At 34.4% G+C, this 24,249-nt stretch overlaps 1 protein-coding gene across 8 annotated transcripts in view; it reads left to right on the top strand.

Moving 5' to 3' along the window:
- Positions 1 to 24,249, top strand: part of C15H14orf39 (chromosome 15 C14orf39 homolog) — an 81,702-nt gene that overhangs the window by 28,256 nt on the left and 29,197 nt on the right. For 2 of the 8 annotated variants that reach the window (XM_054449226.2, XM_054449221.1), the window contains exons 1-11: positions 1,474 to 1,496; positions 2,215 to 2,271; positions 2,364 to 2,420; positions 3,479 to 3,605; positions 8,913 to 9,002; positions 15,563 to 15,750; positions 15,842 to 15,884; positions 17,662 to 17,782; positions 18,775 to 18,866; positions 20,273 to 20,400; positions 21,257 to 21,333. In XM_054449226.2, the coding sequence (XP_054305201.2) occupies positions 2,223 to 2,271; positions 2,364 to 2,420; positions 3,479 to 3,605; positions 8,913 to 9,002; positions 15,563 to 15,750; positions 15,842 to 15,884; positions 17,662 to 17,782; positions 18,775 to 18,866; positions 20,273 to 20,400; positions 21,257 to 21,333 (972 nt within the window). In that variant the 5' untranslated portion in view covers positions 1,474 to 1,496; positions 2,215 to 2,222. Of the gene's footprint in view, positions 1 to 1,218; positions 1,365 to 1,473; positions 1,741 to 2,214; positions 2,272 to 2,363; positions 2,421 to 3,478; positions 3,606 to 8,912; positions 9,003 to 15,562; positions 15,751 to 15,841; positions 15,885 to 17,661; positions 17,783 to 18,774; positions 18,867 to 20,272; positions 20,401 to 21,256; positions 21,334 to 24,249 lie in introns of those variants that run through there. The other 6 variants (XM_054449223.1, XM_054449222.1, XM_054449224.1 and 3 more) reach the window with 6 other exon arrangements.

The raw sequence follows: 24,249 nt of genomic DNA, 5'->3' as shown, positions 1-24,249 counted from the left end.
GGTGGTTGCCAGTGGCTGGGGGAAGGAGGAGGTGGGAATGAGGAAATATGTTGGTCAAAGGGTACAAAGTTTCAGTTAGGCAGATTGAGTAAGTTCTGGAGATCTAATGTACAGCATGGTGACTATAGTTAATAATACTGTATTGTGTCCTTGAAATTTGCTAAGAGAGTAGATCTTAAAGGTTCTCACCACACACACCCAAAAATGATTATATGAGGTGATGGATGTGTTATACAAATTAACTTGATCGTGGTAATCATTTCACAATGTATGCATAGGTCCAAATATCATGTACGTGGTAAATACAATTTTTATTTGTCAATTGTGCCTCAATAAAGCTGGAAAAACTAAAAGATTTTTCACACACACACAAAAGAATAAATCTGCTAAATTATTACATTATCAAAACGTATGTTAGTTTTGTTGAATATTAATACCAACTAGTGAGCAATATGACAGCACACTATAATAAAATTGGTTATGCATATCTGATCTGAGGCACTTAAGCAAGAAAAACTTCTGAAACCTTCTTTTTCACTTAAATATTCCGTGAAACAGCTTAGGTTTTGGTGACTTGAGACAATTATTGAGATCATTTAGGGTTAAAAACATTTCTACCAGAAATATACAAAGGATTGAGGCACTTTGGAGGACTGAATTGCTTAATGATTTTGTTTACACTCTTTATTTCACTTTGGATAGGCAGACGAAGCCTAAGAGCATAAATGACCTAAAGACAGCATTTTGGGCAGAAAATGTACTTTATTTGAAACTGAGCAAATGAGTCAGTCTCAAAATGTCCATTCAACTAGTATGTATTTGAATTGTGCTTGCTTTTTAAGATGTTTTGAAAAATGCTGAATTCAGAATTGAATTTTGATTATTGAATTGAGTATTTTTTACTCTTGTTAAAGTTAGTATCAATTTTATTGCTGTACTCCAAAATATTTTTTAAAACTTGTTACAAGAGGAATAAATAGGCTTTAAAAAACACTTGTCTTCAAGAAAACAGGAGAGTCCCTGACAGGTCTCTACTTCTTTGAGGGTCCTCTAACTCCAGCACCCACTTCGGTGGTTTTACTGGGCTTGTTCCGCGCTTCCACCCGCGAAGAAGGAGCGGTTGCAGCCGCGCAGGTCTCGTCCAGAGCGCCATCTCGCTGCTCTTCAGCGCGATCTGCGGCTCCCGCGGCGTGCTCCGCGGGGTCTCTCAGGGCTGGCACCAGGGGCGTGGGGGCGGGGCTGAGCGAGTCCAGGCCAGGGCTCCGGGGACCGTTTGCAGTCAGGATCCGCTGTGGCGTCCTGAGTGGAGTTTGGGACCCCAGGGAGGGAGGGTGTGGGCGTTCGGGTCCAGAGGGGCTGTTTAGGTGCGTGGGGAAGGGAGCTGCGTGTGGCGGTTTTTCTCTGGGCCGGCGGCTGTGAGGGGGAGCGTGTGCGTGGGTGGGAGGGGGCTGGCTGGCCCTGCCCCTCAGAACGACCGGAGTCGCCTTATTCCGCGGGTTGGTGCGGCCCGAGGCTGAGGGCGCGGCGGGGGATGGGGGCGGATGCGGTGTCGCAGCCTCGGATGAGGGGAAGCCAGGACAGGAGGCTGTGAGGGTGGGAGTCGGCCGGCGAACTCCCACTGCGGGAAGCGCACGGGCTGTGGTTCCTGGGCTGTGAGGGGCACGGTAGACACGAACCCCGCCTCAGACGTATGCTGTAATGCCAATTGGCTGAAAACCTCCACTTTTTTGATTCTCCGTGGTAAATTCGTAAATGCGAAATCGCACTGTTTCTCTAGGTTTACCCGGCTGTTGGGGAAGGGCTTTCGTTAGAATTTTGCTACACGTGGTTGTACACACGCCACCAAGGGACATATTCAGAGCCTTTAAAGGGCATATCCTGTGGAGAAATCGGGGTGTCCGTGAACCCTGGAAGATCCGGACGCTTGTTGCAATCCCACGCATAAGCGGTTATGCGGGTGCCTCCCACCCCATCCCCAAAACTTCAAGTCGTGCCCCGACTCAACAACGATTTCTGAAGCGCTCGTTGGCCTTGGCCCGGGAAGGGGCTGGGAATGTCGCCATGGGCTCAGCGGGGCCTCTCTCCTTCCAGTTCTGGCTCTGCCCACATGTTCCTGTGAAGAATGCTATATTGAAAAGGTCGTTACCAAATATATCCTGTTTTGCATATGACTTCAGAAAATCTTATAATTTTTTTTTTTTTCATTTAACATAGTATCCAAGATGAATGACAGCCTGTTTGTCAGTTTGGACAGACTTTTGCTAGAATTTGGTAGGTATAAAGTGAAAAAATAGGTAGCTTTTTGTATGATCATTTGATATTTTAACAATGAATTGAAGTCACAAGAGAATTATTTATTTTAGTCTTCCAGTACGAGCAAGACATAAGTACTAAAGAAGAGATGATTCAAAGAATTAATAGTAAGTAGCTTTGCATGATCAAGATATTTTAAGTCTTTTAATTCCTTATGGCATGTAACATACAATTGCTCTGTTTAGGGCAACTTATTGTTGGCGTTGTAACTTTTGTGTCGGTTCTGTCTAGCGACAAATAAACTATTTACCCTAGACAAAATGGATGTGACTTAACTGTAGTTGTTTGATAATAAACTTCTATATCCAGCATTTAATTATTTTGTGAAGAATTTTGTCTTAAGTAGAAATGACCCCTTAGGTGCAGTGGAAAAGATGTTATTTTTCTCTAATAACAAGTTATTTCAAATAGTTGAGTGAAATTTTTTTTTATCTTTATAGAAACCACCAGAAATCAGGGATCAAAATTGATAGATGCCACATTTTCAGGAATAATAATTCTGAAAAATAATGTTATCAGAGAAATAGCAAGGCAAATCACACAAATACTGTATAGTATTTTAAGATCCGACAAAACAACTATAAAAAATAGAGTTCGAAATTTCTTAATCGTTCTGAAAAGGTAGAGTTTGGTTATATTTTCTGCAATCAAAAAAGAATACAGAATATTAAGAATTTATTTTAATCTTTTCAAGAAATTATGTCCATTTTATCTTGTATTTAATCACTAGTAACAGAAATAAGTGAGTTGAAAGTGCGTTTAATAATTGACATAGAATTGATGAATAGAAATTTCACATTTGTCAAAAACAGAAGGCTTGTATTAGTGTCATTAATGAATAAATGTTTGCACGAATTCATAGCATCTTAAGATACGATTGACCTTAGATATCACTGAATCTAGCCCTTTTATGTTAAAGATGAGGTACAAGGGACATTTATTTCTCATCATTCCCAAGCTGAAATCCTTAGCTTCTGGCTCTAGGATCAGGCCTGGCCCTGGTTCTCTGCATTTTAGTATACGGTCCCACCCATCTCAAGCCTCATTTCCTCTCCATTCTCTGGCTCTCTTCCTTTTAGGTAAGCTGCCATACCCATTTTTTCCCCCTATTTGTTTATTTTGAACTTATTATTTGTACATTAAGAAAAACATTTTCTCTTTCTAGAATGCTGTGAAGATATTAAGGAAAACAAAGTAACTATTTGTAGGTTACACGAAACTATAAATACAACAGATGAGGAAATTGATCATTACTGTAAACTTAGTGAGGAGATTAAAGACAACTGTAGAAAGTGAGTATTTGAAAGAATCAGTTTTCATTACATTCTTTTATTCAGGGTTTTTGAGCTTATAGTTGAAGATACTTCCTTCAAAGTAGTATTCTGTATTAGCTAATGAATCAAGTCTTAATGTGCCTTGTTATGCCACTATGTAAAGGGATTATAGGAGGATCAGAAGAGAAATAGAACTAAACAGCTATAAGAGCTCACTAATTCAGATCCACTTAATCTAACTATAAACTTTTGAATAAGCTCAGTATATAAAATTCCTATTAGATAAATTTGAAACGATTTCCATTTTTGAATTTTCAAGATCTTATTTTTGTGTGAGGGAATACAGCCTGAAGTTTTTCAAAATAAAAATATTTAATATGTTAAGAATTCTTTCAACATGGCTTCAGGTTCTGGATTCTACTAGTTAACTCTAGACATTTTGAAACAAATACATAAAAACAACAAAGACTTATTACGGATATAAATTTTCTGTACTTAGTTTTATATGGACATTGTAATAAGTACTGTACTTTAGGATCATATTTGTTTTGAAATATTTTGTTATTCAAAATTTTAATAAGCCTTTTTGGTTTTTCCCCATTACTTTTTTCCCACTGGTTTTAAGAAATTATAAAAGTAACATATACCGAATACAAAGATTCAAGCAATATACACATATATGGTGTAAATAGTTTTTCCCTGCTTGCAGTTCCCGTCCCCTACCCTGTCATCCTCTGCATAGGTAATCACTCACATCCTTTTAGACCTTGAATAGTCAACATCATTATTATACACACCACACACACACACACGCACACACACACTGACACCTGTCTATATAGCTATCTTTCCTTTTTACAAAAATGGAATCACTTCATTCTGCAACTTGCTTTTTAACATTTAACAATATGTAATGTAAATGGTACTATGCATGTAATTTTATATATATTTCATTCTTTTTAACAGCTCTGTGGTATTTATGGTATTGATGTAGCCTGTTATTTAGCCATTCCCCTATTAATGGAAATTTAGGTTATTTCCAGTCATGTACAGATATACTTCCACATATAGAGATCTATTGCTATAGAATGGGCTCCTAGAAGTGAAATTGCTAAAGAGTATGCACATTTAAACATTGGGTCAATAATACCAAACTGCTCTCCAAAAAGTTTGTGCCAATTTGTGCTCCCACCAACAATGTATGGGAACAAAATTTTATGCAGTGACACATTGATTGACTTATTATAAAGACTATTACTTTTAAAAATAGAAAATGAATTATTAAAAAACAGTGTTGGAGAGTTCCTATTTCCTCATACTCTTGCCAACACTGGAATTGTCAGTGTTTAAATATTTTGGTAATCGGATCAGCCAAAACTTATATGTTGTTGACCATTTTCTTTTATTTTGATTTGGGTTTTATTGTAGTAGATTTTACCAGTGGTTTTCCTCAATTAGCTGCATTGGGTTGTGGAAAAGTACTAATAGTTTCCCCTTAGAACCTACCGTGTCCTAGATACACTGTACTTTGTAAAAGCTTAATTTCTGCTGGGTCTGAGGAGAGTCAGTAGGATCTGTTGATTTTAATATGTCTAAATTCATGAATACCTCTAGTTTATGGTTTCAGCATACTGGTTATGAGATTTAAATGTGAAATAAGAATCTATGAAAGTACTAGAAAAATGTAAGTGCTATATAATCTTTGAGAGAGGAAGGTCTTTCTAAATATGTCACCAAAATCAGAAACCACATAGGAAATGATGGATAAATATGACTGCACACAAATTAAAAAGAAAAATACCCTATAATGATGTAAAAGACAAAAGGATAAGCTAGGAAAACTGTCAAATAAGGATTGTTTAAAAACATAAAGTACTTGTAGAAATTAATAAGAAAAAGTAAAAGTCCTATTAGAAAAATGAGCAAAGATGGTAAACGGGTATATACCAAAATGAAAAAAATACACAAGTCTAATACATGTGCAGAAATGCTCAATCTTACTAATAGTCAGAAATATCTAAATTAAAGCAATAATTAAATGCTATTATTTTTGCCTCTGAGTTTTGCTGAGATTTAAAAAAATAACACCTAGCGCTGGCAAGAAATAAGAATATCAACTCTCATACACTGTAGGAGTGTACAGTAGTATAAATATTTTAGATGACATGCCAGTATATATTTTAAAAGCTTTAAAAATAAGCATGATTTTTTTAAAAAAAATAGAGATGGAGTCTCACTATGTTGCTTAGGCTGGTCTCGAACTCCTGGACTCAAGTGATCCTCCCACTTCGGCCTCCCGAAGTGCTGGGATTATACATGTGAGCCACCGCGCCTGGCCCAAGCATAATTTTTGATTAAGTGATTCCATTTCTGAAAATTTTTCATAAGGAAATAGAGATCCTCTCAAAGATGTAATGTACAACCAAATGTTTATGTCAGCCTTTTTTTTCCATACACAGAACATTTTTCCAATTTATTTTTAATTGAAAAATAATTATGTATGTTTAGGAGGTACAATGTGATATTTTGATCTATGTATACATTGTTGAAAGAAGCTAATTAAGATAGTCATCACCTTACCAACTTATTTTGTTGTGATGAGAATATTAAAAAGCTCATTTTTCTAGCATTTTTGAAATATATATTATTTAACTGTAGTCACTATATAGTTCAGTAGATCACTAATTTTTTTTCCTCCACTCCAACTTAAACTTTGTGTTCTTTGATCAACATCTTCCCTTTCCCCATTTTTTCTTTACCTCAACCCCACCTCTGGTAACCACCTTTCTACTCTCTGTTTACATTAGATTGACTTTTTTAGATTCTACGTATAAGTGAGATCATACAGTACTTGCTTTTCCCTGCCTGGCTTATTTCACTTAGCATAACATCCGTTAGTTCCATTTATGTTGTCTTGAATGACAGAATTTCCTACTTTTTTTCAGGCTGTATAGTATTTCATAGTGTATCTATGCCACACTTTCATTATCCATCATCTCTTGTGGGACACTTAGGTTGCTTCCATACCTTGATATTATGAATAATGCTAAAATGAACATGGGAGGGCAGATATCTGTTCGATGTACTGATTTCATTTCCTTTGGACGAATACTTAAAAGTGGGATGGCTGGATCATATGGTAATTCTATTTTTAGTTTTTTGAGGACCTGCCATACTATTTTCTGAAGTAGCTGTACTAATTTACACTTCCACCAACAGTGTCCAAGAGTTTCCTTTTCTCCACATCCTCCCCAAAACTTGTTGTTATTCACCTTTTTTATTTTTTGAGATGCAGTTTCACTCTTGTCACCCAGACTGGAGTGCAATGGCATGATCTCGGCTCATTGTGACCTCCACCCTCCACCTCCCGGGTTCAAGAGATTCTCCTGTCTCAGCCTCCTGAGTAGCGAGGATTACAGGCATGCACCACCATGCCCAGCTAATTTTTGTATTTTTAATAGAGACAGGGTTTCACCATGTTGGCCAGGCTGGTCTTGAACTCCTGACCTCAGGTGATCTGCCTGCCTCACCCTTCCAAAGTAATGGGATTACAGGTGTGGGCCACCGCACCCAGCCTTATTCATCTTTTTGATAACAGCCATTCTAACAGGAGTGAGGTAATATCTTATTTTGATTTTAATTTGAATTCCTCTGATGATTAGAGGCATTGAGCATTTTTTCATGTATCTGTTGGCCATTTGTATCTCTTCTTTGAGAAATGTCTATTCAGATCCTTTGCCCATTGAAAATATCAGGTTATTTATTTTTTCTATTAAGTCGAGTTCTATTTCAGCCTTTTTATAATGATAGGAAATATTGGGAGCAACTCTAATGTTCAGCATTAGGGAACTGGTTAAATGAGTTTTGGTATATCCATATGAATGAACATTAGACAGCCAGTGAAATTGTGATATAGGTGTATATTTATTGACATGGGAAGATGTTAACAGTAAAGGAAGGTTTTTAAAAAGCAAGGCCTGCAACTTGCTTTTTGAAGTTACAAATTGGTCAAAGCAGATTAAAAAACAATATTCATAATATTAAGCTAATTTAGTAATTGTATATTTATATATAATTACAAAAAGTCTAGAAGGATGTACATCAAAAGGCTTATAGTGAATACTTTCTCAATGAACATGTATGTTTTATGGAATTTTAAAATAATTCCAATTTTTATTTTAGATTCAGGGGCACATGTGCAAGTTTATGAGATAGGTATATTGTGTGATGCGGAGGTTTGGGGTATGACTGATCCCATCACCCAGGTAGCGAGCATAGTACTCAATAGTTTTTCACCTCTTCCCCCTCTACTAGTTTCCAGTATCTACTGTTGCTATCTTTATGACCATGAGTATTTATGACATTTAAAAATATTGAGAATATATGTATGTATAATTTTTGATCTTCTAATTTCATTTTGGAGAATATTTTCTAAGGAAATGATCAGAAATTCAGACAAATATTTAAGTACAAGTTCTGTTACTAAGTGATAAAGGAGGATGAGCTCTCAATGATGTTAAATGTATAATTATAGTAACATCTGGAAACAATTTATTAAAACAATAATAGTCATTATTCAATATTGAGAATATGATTAATAGTTATTTTCTTACATATACTTTTCTGTGCTTCCAAATTGGGCATGTATACTTTTTGAATCTGAAAAAAATGTTAGAAAAAAGGGAAATATTTGCAAAATACTTAGACTGGAAGCCGCCATGGTATATATTAATTTTATATTTTTTTGTATTGTTAATATTCTTTCAAGTTACATAATAAAAAATGTATAAGATGAATATTTGTTATATTTGTATTGTCTGATTTTGTAATTCATTTGCTCTGGTTTCTCTTTTTTTGTAATTCAGGATGATGTAACACCTGTTTTCTAAGTGTTAAAGAAGCAAAAAAACCTCTCTTTAGCCCTTATTCTAGTTCTTTGGATGCTTACTCCAAAAGAATTTTTTTGACCAAAATCTTAGAAATGTGATGAGAAAGAAAGGCTGATATTGGAGTGTTACAAAGTGTATAATAGAAATGCAATAGCAATACACAATCCAGCCATGTCACATTTGTTCCTTCCCTAGTAATGGTTCAAAAACAAGTTTAATATAAAAATTCATGAATATTGATATTCGAGCATAATAGTCCATGAATGCAGGTAGTGGGAGTCATATGAGATGGAAATACTTTTCTTGATGTAAGCTTGTTTTCTCCAGGAAGAGAAAGATTCATTTCTCTTTAAATGATTATGTTCATTTTTTTGTTATCTCTATCAATTTGTTTGTCATTCTGAGTTGCTAATTACGAATATATTTTTTTCTATAGCTGGAAGCCAACGTGTGATGTTTTTCGTAAACATGAAGATTATATGCAGGACCAATTTACTGTTTATCAAGAAACTATTGAAAAAGACAAGTATAGTACATATATGAAGTTTATCAATTCTATAAGTTTGTATTATTAGGACATGGTGTGTAAGAATGTCAATTGAAAAATGTAGGCATTTTGTACTCAAGGAGTTTTTTTTTTTTTTTTTTTGAGACGGAGTCTTCGCTCTGTCCCCCAGGCTGGAGTGCAGTGGCGCGATCTCAGTTCACTGCAAGCTCTGCCTCCCGGGTTCACGCCATTCTTTTGCCTCAGCCTCCCAAGTAGCTGGGATTACAGGCGCCCGCCACCACGCCCGGCTAATTTTTTGTATTTTTAGTAGAGACGGGGTTTCACGATGTTAGCCAGGATGGTCTCAATCTCCTGACCTCGTGATCCGCCCGTCTTGGCCTCCCAAAGTGCTGGGATTACAGGCGTGAGCCACCACGCCCGGCCAGGAGTTTTTGTTTTTAAGTAAATGTGTTTTGGACTCCTTGGGTGCAGTGGAAGGTCTATGTACTTGTTGTAAAGCTCTCTCTAACCCTAGATATATTTAGATATGGCCTTAGATATAAACTGTTTCTCAGTAGCAATTATTATAGCAGAGTCCATCAATTAATGGTCTTTATGAGTGAACCGTTTAGGCAAACATCTGGGGGAATAGTTACCTGTAGAATTAGCTTATAACAAATTTGGGATATTGACTTTTGAATGGTATTTTATATCAAACTTCTGTTTCTTAGACAGCTGATTTAATGGAGTGGTTATATTCTAATAAACACCAATAATTGTATGAATTTATTTTATTATATGTATCATCACATTGTCTTGGGGATTAAATGTAATTAGTGAATGTAATGAAACTAGGCAAGAGACTTTGAACACATTATATAGCATAAAAATTTCACCTAATATAAGACATTGAAATGTTTTTAATATAATTGGATGAGAGCAGTATCTATTTTTATATTGTAACTAAAACATATGTGCAAAGTCTAGAATGCAATACTCTATATATTCAATGACAAGTCTTAAGAAAAGGTAGGGTCTAAAGTTATAGATATGGACTTCATTTTGAAATCATGGAAATACATGAGATTGCCCATGGAAATGTATGGAGCAAAAAGAGGAGAACGATGGAGTACACCATCATCTAGAGGGTAGGCAGAGGGTGGGATCAGTGAAGGAGACTTGTCTTGTCATTTATACATCCTACTTCATTTAAAAAAGGATTTTAGATGATTTGACTGAATAACCATCTTGAAAGGATAGTGTTTAAAGAAACTAGATTAAAAATCAAGGCTGCAGGGAAGTAAGGAAAATATAGGAAGTTGAAGCCTTTGATGAAGTTAGAAATTCATACTATATATCCCGCACATTTGTTAGATATAGGCACGAATTAAGCTTTCAAATTCCTAGTAGTCAAGGCATTGTGGAAATATAATCAGTGAGGGATTCATAATATTCATTTAAAAAAACAGGTCAATTGCTTAGGATAAGTAGAGGCTTTTCCTGAGGTTTGAGAGAAATTTCTCCTCTGGGTCCTCTAAAGGGGAAATTGTGCAGTGTGCTTCAGTGACCTCCCCTAGCCCCAAACACAATATATATAACTGCTTCTTATAACATCAATGTAAGTAATGACTATAAAACATTAATTCTTAAAAATGATTCTGTGAGAGGCTAAAGCAAACCAGTTAAAATATGTACCTCTCTGACAGTGTTTGTTATAGAGGACTTCTGTGAGCTAACTGAAGGTATTAAAGTGAAAACAGTTGTTTGTTTCTTTCTTAAACCAGTCAGATAGCTTAATTGAATTGATGCTTCAATACCAGGCATTTATAAATGGAAAATAACTCATTTGTTGGTTTCATGGATAATGGAGGAAGTAGAGGCACCAGTTGCTTGTTTCTCCTAATCTCTCATCCCTGTTCAAGTCATTCATGAAAAATAGTATTGCTGGCACAGATGAGATAATAATGGCTCTTGTTTAACTATGACTTAGCTATGCTAGGCTCTGCCAGAGTTTCTATATGGAGTATGTTAGAAGAGTGAGCATGAATATACAGTATGAATAGGGTGGATGTGGCATATTCATCTCACCTGGAACTGGTGACCCAGGCTTAATTTTCTTATAGGTATTTCTTCCCTGGACCATTTTTCCCAAGCGATTAAATAGTAAGTGGGTCTTAATTAGCAAATATGCATTTAGAGGAATAGGAGCTTGTTTGGGGCTCAACTGCTTTTCCTTGCTAAAGGGGACAGTTTAGTAATATTCAGAAATTAAAACTTTCTTAAGATTCAGACCCATTGACTAGCACAGGGCTGTTATCCTTACTTTTCTTCTCATGTGTGCAGTGTTTGAAGACTTGCTCTTCTCTAATCTGCTGAGGTGAGATAATCCTTAGAGTATCTTTTATGAAACTCCCCCATAGAGTATACCTTGATCCAAGAAATGAGAAAATCTTGAGGAATGTAAGGACCATATATTTTCAAAAATTTTTCTACGAATTTTTTTGAATCTAAGTATTTGATAAGAATTGGGCAAAAAGAAGATTTAAGAATATATTTTCTGTAAAGAACTGGATTTAACATTTTCAATGTTTTCGATTAGAGTTGGCAAGCTTTTTTGGTAAAGGACCAGATAGTAAGTATTAATATTTTAACCTTTGTGGGGCAACATCTGCCATGACTACTCAACTCTGCTATTGTGGCACCAGAGAATTTCAGAAAATATGTAAATAAATGAGCTATGGTCTAATAAAAGTTTATTTACGGACACTGAAGTTTAAATTTCATATAATTTTAATGTGTCATGGAATATTCTTTTGATTTTTTTCAATCATTTAAACATGTAAAAATCATTCATAGTTCATGGCCTGTACAAAAATAGGTGGCAGATTAGATTGGGCCCATAGACCATCGTAATTTTGATTCTTGTAGAATTGAGCACAGGTCAAATAAGAAAAAAAGGTTATTTGAAGGGTTTTTTTGTGTAGGAGCTGGTTTTTTGAAAAGATAAACAAAACTGATAGACCGCTAGCAAGACTAATAAAGAAGAAAAGAGAGAAGAATCAAATAGATGCAATAAAAAATGATAAAGGGGATATCACCACCGATCCCACAGAAATACAGACTACCGTCAGAGAATACTATAAACACCTCTATGCAAATAAACTAGAAAATCTAGAAGAAATAGATAAATTCCTTGACACACACACTCTCCCAAGACTAAACCAGGAAGAAGTTGAATCTCTGAATAGACCAATAACAGGCTCTGAAATTGAAGCAATAATTAATAGCTTACCAACCAAAAAAGTCCAGGGACAGATGGATTCACAGCCGAATTCTACCAGAGGTACAAGGAGGAGCTGGTACCATTCCTTCTGAAACTATTCCAATCAATAGAAAAAGAGGGAATCCTCCCTAACTCATTTTATGAGTCCAGCAGCATCCTGATACCAAAGCCTGGCAGAGACACAACAAAAAAAGAGAATTTTAGACCAATATCCCTGATGAACTTCCATGCAAAAATCCTCAATAAAATACTGGCAAACCGAATCCAGCAGCACATCAAAAAGCTTATCCACCACAATCAAGTGGGCTTCATCCCTGGGATGCAAGGCTGGTTCAACATATGCAAATCAATAAAGGTAATCCAGCATATAAACAGAACCAAAGACAAAAACCACATGATTATCTCAATAGATGCAGAAAAGGCCTTTGACAAAATTCAACAACCCTTCATGCTAAAAACTCTCAATAAATTAGGTATTGATGGGATGTATCTGAAAATAATAAGAGCTATCTGTGAGAAACCCACAGCCAATATCATACTGAATGGGCAAAAACTGGAAGCATTCCCTTTGAAAACTGGCACAAGGCAGGGATGCCCTCTCTCACCACTCCTGTTCAACATAGTGTTGGAAGTTCTGGCCAGAGCAATCAGGCAGGAGAAAGAAATAAAGGGCATTCAATTAGGAAAAGAGGAAGTCAAATTGTCCTTGTTTGCAGATGACATGATTGTATATCTAGAAAACCCCATCGTCTCAACCCAAAATCTCCTTAAGCTGATAGACAACTTCAGCAAAGTCTCAGGATACAAAATCAATGTGCAAAAATCACAAGCATTCTTATACACCAATAACAGACAAACAGAGAGCCAAATCACGAGTGAACTCCCATTCACAATTGCTTCAAAGAGAATAAAATACCTAGGAATCCAACTTAGAAGGGATGTGAAGGACCTCTTCAAGGATAACTACAAACCACTGCTCAATGAAATAAAAGAGGACACAAACAAATGGAAGAACATTCCATGCTCATGGATAGGAAGAATCAATATCGTGAAAATGGCCATACTGCCCAAGGTCATTTATAGATTCAATGCCATCCCCATCAAGCTACCAATGACTTTCTTCACAGAATTGGAAAAAACTACTTTAAAGTTCATATGGAACCACAAAAGAGCCCACATTGCCAAGTCAATCCTAAGCCAAAAGAACAAAGCTGGAGGCATCATGCTACCTGACTTCAAACTATACTACAAGGCTACAGCAACCAAAACAGCATGGTACTGGTACCAAAACAGAGATATAGACCAATGGAACAGAACAGAGCCCTCAGAAATAATGCCGCATATCTACAACTATCTGATCTTTGACAACCCTGACAAAAACAAGCAATGGGGAAAGGATTCCCTATTTAATAAATGGTGCTGGGAAAACTGGCTAGCCATATGTAGAAAGCTGAAACTGGATCCCTTCCTTACACCTTAAACAAAAATTAATTCAAGATGGATTATAGACTTACATGTTAGACCTAAAACCATGAAATCCTAGAAGAAAACCTAGGCAATACCATTCAGGACATAGGCATGGGCAAGGACTTCATGTCTAAAACACCAAAAGCAATGGCAACAAAAGCCAAAATTGACAATTGGGATCTAATTAAACTAAAGAGCTTCTGCACAGCAAAAGAAACTGCCATCAGAGTGAACAGGCAACCTACAGAATGGGAGAAAATTTTTGCAATCTACTCATCTGAGAAAGGGCTGATATCCAGAATCTACAATGAACTCAAACAAATTTACAAGAAAAAAACAAAGAACCCCATCAAAAAGTGGGTGAAGGGTATGAACAGACACTTCTCAAATGAAGACATTTATGCAGCCAACAGACACATGAAAAAATGCTCATCATCACTGGCCGTCAGAGAAATGCAAATCAAAACCACAATGAGATACTATCTCACACCAGTTAGAATGGCAATCATTAAAAAGGAAACAACAGGTGCTGGAGAGGATGTGGAGAAATAGGAACAGTTTTACACTGTTGGTGGGACTGTAAACTAGTTCAACCATTGTGGAGGTCAGTGTGGCGATTCCTCAGGGATCTAGAACTAGAAATACCATTTGACCCAGCCATCCCATTACTGGGTATATACCCAAAGGATTGTAAATCATGTTGCTGTAAAGACACATGCACACGTATGTTTATTGCGGCTCTATTCACAATAGCAAAGACTTGGAACCAAGCCAAATGTCCAACAATGATAGACTGGATTAAAGAAAATGTGGCACATATACATCATGGAATACTATGCAGCCATAAAAAAGGATGAGTTCATATCCTTTGTAGGGACATGGATGAAGCTGGAAACCATCATTCTCAGCAAACTATCGCAAGGACAAAAAACCAAACACCACATGTTCTCACTTGTAGTTGGGAATTGAACAATGAGAACACATGGACACAGGAAGGGGAACATCACACCCCGTGGCCTGTTGTGGGGTGGGGGGAGGGGGGAGGGGTAGCATTAGGAGATATACCTAATGCTAAATGATGAGTTAATGGGTGCAGCACACCAACATGGCACATGTATACATATGTAAGAAACCTGCACGTTGTGCACATATACCCTGAAACTTCAAAGTATAATAAAAAAGAAAAAAAGGTTAATGTCCTTTTGCAAGAATTAACTGTCTCACTCAAGATTTGTGCCTAAATAGATGACCATCCACTACTACTGGAGCTGGACTAGAGGAGTTCTTCTAAACTGTGATAAAATTTTCTTCATAAAATAGTTATGGGGTATACATGATGGTGAACACAGAGTTCCAATACATAGAACATGACTTCATGTGATAATTTTAGCTAATGAAAATTGAAGATTAAAAAGTTATGGTTATAGAAGTAGCTGAGCTGGGGAGAGTAGAGACCCAGAAGCCAGGGAGGATAGAGGTTCCACAAGGAGTAAGTGATCAGAAGAACCAGGTTCTGCAGTGTCAGTTAGGATGAGTACTAAAAAGAGATCATTCAGATGGACAAATTTGATCATTGGTGACCTTGGGAAGAATAGCGTCATTAAAATGGTGGGAGTAGGAGTTAAATTGAATAGAATTAAGAAGTGAATCACTCAGGTAATGAAGAAAAAGAGTCAAGTTGAGAAGTGTGCTGGAGTTAAGGAAAGTCTAAAGGGCAGACAATATTGAGGGAAACAAGAATAAGATGTTTGATTTGCCTTTTATGCTTAATTTAGTAGACTTTAACAGTGTATTTACAAAGTTTTTACATCTGTTGTTATATAAACATCATTTGTTTTCATTTTAACAGAGAAATGTATCATGATTATATATGTCAGTATAAAGAAGTTTTGAAGCAGTACCAACTAAAATACTCAGAAACACCCTTTTCACGTGAATATTATGAGAAGAAAAGAGAACATGAAGAAATTCAAAGCAGAGTGTTGGCATGTACTGAACAATTAAAAATGAATGAAACAATTTTTATGAAATTTCGAGGTATTAATATTTTTGTTATATTGTTTTAATTATGATATCTTTGTAATAAAAGAATATAATAATCAGCTTATGCTGTGACTTTATTTTTCAGTGCCTGCTCCCTTTCTATCACTTACTAAATGGACATTAAGCATGTATCCACAATAGTATTTTTACTTATAATTTTTATTAGATAAGCATTATTTTGTATGTTAATTGTTACTGTGTTTCCTTTGTGAGAATAACATGGATTTGTTTTGTGTTTAATTAAAAGATTTTAAAGGTAATTTTAAAGGCCATCTTGGATTCATTTTCATGTATATTCATGTGATCAGAAGCAAGCAACTTTGGTGAGAATAAAATGGCATATGTATTTGGGTTTAAGTGGCATGTCTTAGGAACCAAACCAATGAAAATGTCATATTGGTCTGTCTTACCAAAGAAAATTCCAGTTAAATTGCTTGATTATTACTTGTTAGAATGGAAGGTGCAAAGGAGGTGAGTTACATTTATTCATTCATCATTGGAAACCTACTTTGTGCCAAGCAATACTGAAGACGATACAGAGCTCTCTTCCAAGGAGCTCAGAGTTTAGTAGGGAAGACAGACATGTAAATAAATAATTCTAATACAGTACCACTATAATAGATGCCTAAGTAATTCTTAATTGGTCTAAGTCTCACCTGTTTGTCAGAAAGATCTTCCCTGATGATGAACTTGAAACTTTAATCCTCTTTCAACCTCCACAATCCTTCATATGCTTTCCTATCAGATTATAACTCCACTGTTTGTACTAAGTCTTCTTTATCCCCACATTCTACCTTGCTTTCTGTCTGCTTCATTCTAAACCATCCTTTTAACTCTTCTGCTGCTAGCTTTTTCCATGTTTTGGTTTTATTCTCTTCTGTTTTTTGTTGTTCATTTGCTGCCCATTTGCTCTTTAACTTCTCAGTGGGAAGGGGCAAAAATTAGTAGACGCTGAAGGTATAGCAAGGGTTTAGGGAGTTGGATGTGGAATGGGATGGGATATAAGGTTGCATGACAAACAGGAAGAGGTGAATGGAGGTAGGAAGATTTGAAGATTAGGATTTAATTATCTGTATCTAACATTTTAATGGAAACTTGATAACAATAGACTTATAAATCATGATTCACTTGAAATTTTATATTCTAGCATATAAATCATGCATATTTTAAGGCAGAATAGGAAAGCCCTGATTAATTTTCTCTGGAATTCTTATTAACTGTCACTATTCTATCATTTTCAAATTCTCCTAAATGGATTGTAATTTAGGACATTGTATTAGCTAATAACCACGTGGAATGTCTATTAATAGCTGAGGATTTTTTACTTGAAATTGGGCACGAATCCAGTTCAAGCAGAAAGTCCAAATCGAAGATCTGCCTCTATTTTGAGTTCTGTAGGGTACACTGATGAGCCTTACAGACCAAGAAAAGGGAAATTTGGTCGATTTTGTTTTTCTCCAGCATACTGTTGTTGGCTTGAAATGGGTATATTTTTAATATTGTCTTTGAACAAATAAATAATGGAAGCATAAGAATTTAAATTTGGGCCTGAATTATGTTTTATTAGTTATGCCAAGTGACAGAATGAACTTTGATTTAAAAAGCAAAAAAAAAAAAAAAAAAAAAAACTACCCTGTGAAAATACTTAACTGAAATAATCCTAACAAATATTTTGTATGAAATGTTTTTTTAGCTCAATATATAACATAAACAATAAATTATCTTTGTTAGTCTGCCAAATGTTTATATTATTCTCCTGTTTTCAGATACTGTTTTTAATATTGCTTACTGTTTATATGGAACATACATATAAATGATGTCACATAATATTAATCATTTCTGATATGGTACATATATTATAAATATAAAATTTACTTATATGACATAGTTCCTTAACATAGAAAGTGTTAATTTGAGATGTGAAACACAAGATATTCTTAAACATGCCAGCAATCTTACCAAAAGTTCATCTGAATTGAAGAAAGAAGTAGATGAAATGGAAATAGAAATTAATTATTTAAACCAGGTATATATTTTGTTATATATTTCTAATATGTGTATTAATGTATAAGTATAATGGTATGTTAGTTGACAGTTTTAGAAGAGCTATTTTTAAGAGAGCCTAATGTGGAGAAACGTTTAAGATAATTTAGATTACCTTTGGAGCCAAAGGGTATTTTAGGTACTGAATATATTAATTTATATTTTTTATTAAATTTCTTAATATATTTTATATTAATTTTTATATAATTTAATATATATATTTAGGTACTGAATATATTTTGGGGAATAGTTTAGCTTTCTTTGAGGTCTGAGGAGAGAACATGAGGAAGGAATAAGATGCAACATAGTAACAGGATTTTAAAGGCATTAAAAGATCTACGCCAGTGTTTTTTAAAAAGGTAGTAAATAAAGAATTTAAACTTGAAAAATATATGACTATAATCTTTAGTGAGCTAGGCTAGAACTAGTTTAACCTTTAAACTTTTCTTGGATACATTTGGATGTCATCCATGAAATTGTGGCTTTTATTTACATAGCTATGATAACCCATCAAAGTCGCTTCCAAATTCTGAGAAAAATTTGAATATAATACCTGATTTTCTAAATTTTGGAAAATTCTGTTAAATATTGTATACTTCCCATTCATTAAGTATGAGGTACCAAATAACAGTAATATCATTTTAGTAAACAGAAGAAAGTATATGCCATTTCCTTTAAAATATATGGTAACTGTGTCCTTATGTAAGGAATCAATGTCTACTTTGCCTATGATTATCTGTTTTTAAAAAGATGGGAGTTTGTTAAAATCTACATTTGCCAATGGAATTGTAAGGAAAAGTTAAATGGGTGTGATTTATTGTTAATTTTGTTTTTGTTTTAATAACTGTAAATAGAAGATAGTAAATACTATCAAAAATATGAATCTTATTATATAGAAAAAACATAAGATAAAGCATATCTTTTTTACTGCTTTGCAAGTAATTATTTTGTTTTGTGTTCCCATTGTCTTTTTAGCAGATATCTAGGCATTATGAAACTAAGGCTCTTTCAGAAACTCTGGAAGAAAAGAACAAAAATACAGAAAACAGAAAAGAACTGAAAGAAAGGTATAGGTAACCTTTAAAATTAAATTTTATGTGAACAGATATTTTGCATCTAAAAGTTTGATTCTATATTCCATCCCAAACCACTAATATTTACACAGTATCTGTAAATTTTGTTGTGCAGGCTATTTTCTATTAATTTCTTATGAAAAATATTATTAACTTAAATATTATGAGCTAATACTAAAATCTGCTTGTTATTTAGTAAGGCTGAGGATAATGTGTAAAGAGAAATAGAGTAGCAGCAGCACATCTGCTGTTCTAGAACCTGTCAGTTGTATAAGTCGTCCAGTGTTTTCCATGATGGGCCAGCAATAGGAGTAAAACAGAAACAATGGTAGGAATAGCAAGGTATTTACTTTTTTATCACCCTGTCCACCTTGACCAGTTCTTCCTTTGCTATAGAGTGAAGATGAGTCAAAGCATGCTACTAAATGTGTGGCATCATATTTCCTTGTCTTTTGTTTTAATGGTGATAAAATAGAGATCAGTGATAGAGGCAAAAAAAAAAAAATAGATGGACTCTGCCTGTTATCGTATGACAGAAAAATAGATGTATTACTATTGCTATTTCTGATCAACTTTTACTTTTTCCCCCTACTTATATCCTTTTTCATTCTTCTGAAACTCCTTTCCTCAAGTTCCATGGCCCTTAATCTGATTTTTCAACACACTCTTCTGTCGGGTTAATTTCCCTGATCCTGCTTTTTTTGGATGTGTTATTTTCTCGATTCCTCCACTCCCATGTACCACATTCAATGCAAGTGTGTCTTTAATTTTATAATGAAGTTAATTGAAAAAATAGGTAAATAGACAGAATTTTACTTTATTGACTGCCTTTAAGAAAAATTCCATGTATTGACAGAAACATATAAATATTTAGTCATTTTTAACTCAATATATATTCTGACAGTGTTTATTCTATTTCTTCAATTTAGGTAAAATTTAGTGAAAACTATTCTTTCAGTAAAAAACTTAAAAGACCCATTTATGATTATAATACTGTTTTAACAATTTCTGTATTCATGTTGGTTGATTTATTTCTGAATATGTCTTTTTAAAGCTTAAAGTACCATGAAATCTGAAGCATGCTATTTGTAGTTACAAGTTTTGGCTTAAAATGTTTTTGACATGTGTAGAAAGTCTTTTGCAATGATTATATTTTAAAAATAAGAGTGGTCTATATTGAGAAGAGCATTGAACTTAATCAGGGGAAGTGTGTTTTTGCTCTGACACCACTACTAAGTAATTCAGTCATTTTGGGCAAGTCTATTAAATTTTTTGGAACTCAGTTTTATTATCTGCAAAATGAGGGGTTTTATTATGTAGTATCTAAATATGCCTCCTAGCTTTAAAATATGTTAATTTTAACTTATCTAATATTTAATGTAATTCACCTTTTTTTTTAGAATTTTTGAAAAAGATGAGCATGTACTTGCATTGAATAAAACTCAAAGCAGTCAATTATTTCTTCCTTATGAATCTCAGAAATTAGTAAGACCAATAAAGATGCATTCTTCAGAACCAAGAGTTGCAGGTATAATATCTGTTTGTTATTCAAAAACATCATTTTTTTTTTGCAAACACACAGAAGAAATAGAAGGAAGCAATTTTATTTATCATTTGGTGTAAGTAAAAACAATACTGGAGACCTATAAACTCAGGAAAGTACTGCTTTGAATCTTTCTGAGAGCAAACAAAATATGTCATCTATACCTAACTTTTTTCTCTTTGAGAAAGGAATTATTCACACAATAAATTTCAAAAAGGGTGTTCTGGCCTGGTTGCACAGCTGTTAGAGGAGGATGAATATTTTTTCATTTGAGGAGTTGATTATCAATATGTGTGACTTAGGCAGGTAAAAGACTTATGCTAATAGTATCTGTAACTTGGTCACTGAGATATTTGAATCAAGTTTCATTCAGTGGCTCTGCAGATTAAATTAACTATTAGGTTGGTGCAAAAGTAATCACGGTTTTTGCCATTGCTTTTAATTAAAATTTAATGGCATTTACCATTACATAATGGTTTTGGCATTAAAAGTAATGGCAAAAATCATGATTACTTTTGCACCAACCTAATACATTATATTAGATTAACTACATTGGCTGGTTTCTTTGTCTCTTCAACCACTCTGTCTTCTTTGGTAACCCATTATAAAGGTACAGTTTTGTCAGTTGGTCTTTTGTTATTTCATCTTCATAGTTATTGTAAAGCTATCATATAGTAACGAATTAAGAGTTTTAAAATAATTTCATAATTCTGTATTTTAATTTAAACTAAAAATTCATGTAGACTTGATTTTCTAAATTACAAGTTTAGGTTAAATATTGGGGAAGATACTTGATTCTGTTTCCAGAATTGATTTAAAGTAGTACTATTTAATAATCTAGATATAAAAGAAGAAAGTTCTGTGAAGCAGTCAAAGCTTGCCAATATTGACTGTAGACAAAAAGAAAATGATACACAGGTAGGTGTCTCTCTTTAAGTAGTATAAATTAAATACCTGCTTGCATTAAATGTAATAATAAATGTGCTGCCCTTAAGACACAGAGGTGTGTGTGTGTGTGTGATAAATTTATTAAATCAGCCATTAGTGCAAACTCAAGGTCTAAAAAATTTAAAGGTGTTTCAGTATGGCATTCTGATTATATACTGTAACCTGTCCCCTTATTCCTAAAAATAATAGAAAAAGATATTTTAAAATACCAAGCCCTGTACATAGTAGATCCAAAACTGTGAGAAATCCCTGAAGGAAAATAACAGGATTGGATTGAAGAGGGAAATTATTGCCCAGGACATGCATAGGAGAATACCGTTCTACAAGATAAAGGTATACAGATGATGAGTAAGGTAATTGGTTGTGTTACCTCAGTGGTAGTTAGTTTACTTAACCCCCTGTTCATCTTATATCCACTGTATCTTTGGCCAGACATCAGCAATGGAATGACTGTCTCCGGGTGGAAGCAGTGAATATGGAAGTTTAGGTGAGAGAGATAGGCAGGTCCCCTGGGTGGTTCTTGATGCCCATGAAGAACAAGGAGCATACCACCCAGAGAGCTAACTGCTGGTGGCACACTTTTTTATCTTTCCCCATTCTTCCTGAAAGTAGTCCAGAGGGAAAGCCTCAATGAAAAATATAATTGTTCTTCCACTGGTAGTGGTGACCAAAGTAATTAGTGAAACTCAAGTGTAAATATGTATAACTTATAAAAATTTTTAAATCTGGTACTGAAATTCCAGATGATGTCAATATGGGATGAGGGTGGAAAGATAAATGAGAAAAATAAAAGTTTACCAGAGTTCTATTTTTTATTGAAGGATAGAGGTAGGGAGAAGATATGAACACTGATGAACTCTATACATTGTTGGAAAAATGTAAATTTATGCATACATATTAAACATTTAAGGGTAACCACCAGAAGAGAAATGGAATGTGTTAGTTTTAAAACAGTAGAAGAAAAAAGATAAAGCAAAATTAATTAGACCAACAAAAGACAGTAATGGGGGTAAAAATAAAACAGCTAGAAAGCATTGTAAATAGAAAACGAATAAGGTGCCAGAAATAGTTCTGAACAAGTTAGTAACCACAAAAATGTGACTGGGTTAAACTCCCATTAAAAGACAGAACTACTTCTATGGGATATGTAAACAAAATACAGGTATATGCTATTAAAGCAGAAGAGCGGAAACAACCTGACATTGAGGCTGAAAAAAAAAAAGAAAATGTATCAGGCAAATGCAAACGAAAACAAGGCAGATTTAACAATGTTGTACGAAACAGAGTTCAGGGTGAAAAGCATTAATGGTGTAAATATATTTCATATTTTTAAAAAGAATAATTTACCAAGAAATTATAAAAAAACCACGATGCACTAAATTATTTCAAGTTTCAAAATATGTAAAGCAGAATTTGACAGACTTTCAAAGAAATGGTTGAATACACAGTTAAAACAAGAAGCTGAATATAGCTCTCTCCAAAAAAAGTACTGATTGTGAGTTTAGGAGTTGAGTTTGGCTACATGTGAAACAATACAAAATCAAACCAGTGAAATAATAGCATCTTAAACAAGATAAACGTGTATTTTTCTCTTACTTGCCATAAAATTCTAAAGTAGGTCATTCAGATTCAGGACTGATAGCATCATCTCAACAATGTCATTATTTCTCAAGCTTCATCTATATTTTCTTTTCCTGCTATTTTTCATGCTATGCTTTTACCTCTAGGTCACTTCACGGTCAGAAGGTAACCATGTAAATTTGCCTTCCAGGCAGGAAAGAAAAAGGGGAGAAGGACTAGCCGAGTCAGCCCCATTTTTAAGGATTTTTCCTAGAAGCTCCGTAAACAATTTACGATATCATTTCATTGGCTAGAACTTGGTCATTTGGGTACCTCTATCTGCAGGAGAGGTTGAGAAACAGGGTTTTTTGTTTGTTTCTTTGTTTTTTAAAGTAGAGCACAAGGAGAAATTAGATTTTGGATAGGATAGGCAAATGTGCCACAGAGGTAAATCAAATAGGTGAAAAATAAATAAGGATTTAGGGAATCTGAATAGCACAATTAGCAAACTTTGTGCCCAACATACACAGAATACAGTTAAGTTTTTATTTGCAATATTCACCAAAATTGACCCATTACTAGAATAAAAAGTATATCTCAATGAATTCTAAAAAGTTGCTATTTTCACTTACCATAATTTAAAAAATACAAGTCAAACACAAAGATAGCCCTCTCCCAAAAAGCTAGCAAGATAAAGAGGGGGATCTGTATGTCCATATGTCAAAATGTCCATTATTTTTCTTCTTTCATTGAGGTATAATTCATATACCATGAAAGTTACCACTTAAAAGTGTAGATTTAGTGGTTTTTAGTATATCATAAGGTTGTGTAACCATTATCACTCTAATTCCAGAATATTTTCATCACCCGAAACATTTGTAAATATTATCAAAACATAGTAATTATAACAGTGTGGTGAAGGAAAAAGACAAAGTGATCAATGGACTACATAAAAATAAAAAACTTATATATGACAAGAGACACTAACAAAGTTAAAAGACAATAACAGAATGAGCAAAAGATTGGTATCCACAATGTATACTATATAAAGAAGTACATAGTAACTCTTACAAATGAATAAAGTGATAATAAAAATGGACAAAAAATAAGAAGGCAGTTTATAGAAAAGGAAAGCTAAAGGATCACTAAACATAACAAGATGCCAGACCCCAGGAGTACGGGGGAAATGCAAATTAAACCACTGAAATGCCTGGTTTTACCTATCAGGTTAGCAGACTTAAAATATTTGCTTGGTAACATTTAGTGAGGTCAAGAATAGTGGAAGTGTGATTTGGTACAACCACTTTGGAGGACTGATTCACAGTA

This window comes from Pongo pygmaeus, chromosome 15 (genome assembly GCF_028885625.2).
Source record: "Pongo pygmaeus isolate AG05252 chromosome 15, NHGRI_mPonPyg2-v2.0_pri, whole genome shotgun sequence".
Taxonomy (NCBI): domain Eukaryota; kingdom Metazoa; phylum Chordata; class Mammalia; order Primates; family Hominidae; genus Pongo; species Pongo pygmaeus.
This window is presented reverse-complemented; position numbering and strand designations above follow the sequence as displayed.